Source organism: Myotis lucifugus, unplaced genomic scaffold (assembly GCF_000147115.1).
Source record: "Myotis lucifugus unplaced genomic scaffold, Myoluc2.0 scaffold_1202, whole genome shotgun sequence".
Lineage (NCBI taxonomy): Eukaryota > Metazoa > Chordata > Mammalia > Chiroptera > Vespertilionidae > Myotis > Myotis lucifugus.
In genome coordinates, this window is record NW_005872250.1 from 14,311 (window position 1) to 17,248 (window position 2,938).

The 2,938-nt window shown below is 65.4% G+C and overlaps 1 protein-coding gene across 1 annotated transcript in view; it reads right to left on the reverse strand.

The window, feature by feature from the left end:
* The window catches only part of ZDHHC8 (zinc finger DHHC-type containing 8), a 13,791-nt gene extending 11,120 nt beyond the window's left edge, over positions 1-2,671 (reverse strand). Inside the window, 1 exon segment of the mRNA XM_006107456.3 lies at positions 2,495-2,671. Within this exon segment, the coding sequence (XP_006107518.1) occupies positions 2,495-2,598 (104 nt within the window). The 5' untranslated portion in view covers positions 2,599-2,671.
* Positions 2,672-2,938: the final 267 nt, after the last annotated feature.

Sequence of the window (2,938 nt, forward strand, 5' to 3'; positions counted from 1 at the left end):
CCTGGCACTGAGCCAGTGTGAAGAGCTTCTGGGGCGCAGGGGGACACACTGCACCAGGAACCTAGGAAGGCTTCCTGGAAGAGAAGGGCCTCTGGGAACCTGCCCTGTGATGTGCTCCCCATTCTCAGAGGAGGGATACTCCAACCTCCTGGCATATTTTCCAGGCCACAGACTGTCCTGGCAACATGGTCCCAGCCCCCTCAATGAGCTGGCCTTGGTCCTCCAGGCGCTGGTTCCTCTCCTCGCATGACACCAGGAGCTGCTGCCTGTGTGGACCTGCCCTAGAGGGGCACCTCATGTTGACTGAGTGCAGAGCGGGGCCTGGGGCCCTCAGCATCCAGGGAAGTCCAAGGATCAAAGGCAGAGAAGACAACCCTCGGGCTTGAGGGTGGGGAGAGGGCACAGCAGAGCTGCTCCCTTCCTGCACGTGTCTGAGTCTGGGGCAGGCCTGGGGCAGCAACAGGGCAGAAGCATGGGTACTGGGGTGATGAAAAGGCCAGTCCTGAGAAGGGGACCGCCTGGACCCCTGCTTGCCCAGAACTGGCATATTGTGCCGGCATTAATGGGCCGGGCCTGCCCCACAGAGCCCCTTCTCAGGAACCCAGCTACCAGGGCAGGGGCAGGCCAGGGTTCCTTCGGTCCAAACAATGTGGCCTCGGGGTCGGGCTACAGGGGAGCCCTGTCCTGGGGACGAGCAAGGCTCCCTTCGCTGGATGGTCACTCCACGTGGACCCCAACTGGTGCCCCTGGGTCCCCATCCTGCCAAAAGACACACAGCCATACACAGGGCAGGATGCAGGCACCACCTGTGGTACCCCAAAGGAACCCTGCACCTCCCAACACGACGTCCCTGAATCCAGACCCCCATCTGTGAGAACAGAGGAAGACCTGGCACGGGGCAGGGTGCAGAGGGGGCAGCAGGTTGGGAGCCTACGGCCTGGGGATGGGTCAAGTTCACCAGACAGGGAGTAAGAGCCCTCTGAAATCACAACCTCCCAGGCCAGGTGAGCCGACAGAAAGAGGCAATGGCTCTCTGGGGTGAGGTCAATTTCAATTTCTTTTTGAATGGTCTTTTTTTTTTTTTCCTGCATTTCACAAGTTCTCAATAGAGAACACATATTACTTTGAAAGTTGGGAGGAAAAAAATGCTAAATTGCACGTAGGAAATGAGAAACTGAGATGGTCACGCAGAGACCCCCCTCAAACCCTTCACCCCGACCCCAGAGCCAGGACTGCGCTGGGCCCCACCCCGGCAGGAGACCCAGCAGGACTCGTCCCCCCTCTTCCGGTGTCTGCTGCCCACCTGCCCCTCTCCTCTCTGCCCCACAGTCAGCAGCTTCTGAGTGACAAGAATCCGCCTGCTCACCAAAGCCAGAAATAAGCCCGTCCACACAGGCCTTTTTTAAACACGCTCTTGGCAGCCGGTGGCACCTACCCAGCTCCGGAGTCCAGGTAGACGGCTCTCCCGCCTCCGCAGACACCCAGTGCTGACCCACCGAACACAAGGCAGCCGCGCTCGCTCTGGCTAATGTGAAAGGGGGCCATGCCGGCCCCTGCCCACCCTGCCTCCGATTCACTCTCTCCCGGGGCTGACCTGCCTCTGAACAGAGGTCCCACTGGCTTCAGGTCCCCAGGCTGCTTTGGTCACAAGAGCTGTGACTAACTAAGCCTGGGACCTGTGGAAGGGGGTGGTCACAGACCCGCATGGCTGAAGTCTGGAGCCCCCAGTCCCTCCCTGTGCCAGAAGGAGACCCGGGGGGGGGGGGGGGAGGGGGGCATGACCAGCTGCATCGCCAGCACCACTCCGATCTGTGAGCCAGCCGGTGTCTAAAGCTGCAAAAGCCCAGAGCCCGGCCTGCCTTCCGCCTCAAGGGTTCCAAAGCCCGCCATGGCCAGTGTCCCTGGGTGTGGCCCGGCCTGGGCCCTCCAGCTGCGATCACTAGGCTTTCCTATGAAGGTCAAGGAAGGGAGGAGGGTGCTGCCACGCCAGGGTCACTGGGGGCCGTGGGGCAGGCACGTGGCAGATGAGCTAGACCACACCTACTCAGGAACAACTCGGCTCTGGCCCCTGGCCCGACAGCCAGGAGAGGGGGCCGAACACATCCTCAGCTCCTCGCAGGAAGGGCTGGTGGCTCTGGGCAGCCCACGTCCCTCCTGAAGCCTGTGGGGAGGGGAGGGCTGCAGCCACACCCTGGGCAGCCACTGCACACACTCCCCTGCCCAGGCCCAGCGGCTCACACCCAGGGCCTGCCTGGCACACTCATTAGGTGCCCACGGGGCACGCGTGTCCCCGCACACGGGACTCACCTTTTCCTGGTGCCCAGGACAGGCACCTTCACGGCCTCAGCCTCAGCCCAGGGTGCGGGCTCACGCTGCCCAAACCCCTGGTGCCAGCCCTGTCCTGCCCAGCCCTCTGGACCCGGTCCCTGCCCCCGGTCCCTACCCCTCTGGCCGGGCTGTGGCCCCTGCGCCCCCGGCGACGCGGCGGACTCACGTGAACACGAAGAACAGGGTGCTGGAGCCGACCAGCAGCGCGGCGGCGGTGGCCACGGGGATGTACTTGGCGGGTTTGAGGCGCGTCCCGGGGCTGCGGGGCATCCTGGGCGCCGCGCCGCCGCATCCCTCCCCGGGGCCTGACGGGCGGGGCCGGCGGGGTCGTGCCGGGTTCGGCGGGCGGTTGACGCGGCGCAGGACCGCGCGCGGCGGCGCGGAGGAGGAGAAATCCCACCCCAGGGCGGAGCGCCGCGGCGCACTGATGTCAGCGCGCCCCTTAAGGTGGACCGGCAGGCGGGGGGCGGGGGCGCGGGGCGGGGCGGGGGCGCGGGGCGGGGCCAGAGACCCAGGAGGACGCTCCCGCCCCGCCACGCCCTCGTTAGGATGCGGGCTGCGGAGCCCACCCCAGCCTGGGGCTCCCGAGTTCCACGCACCGGGCCCTGCG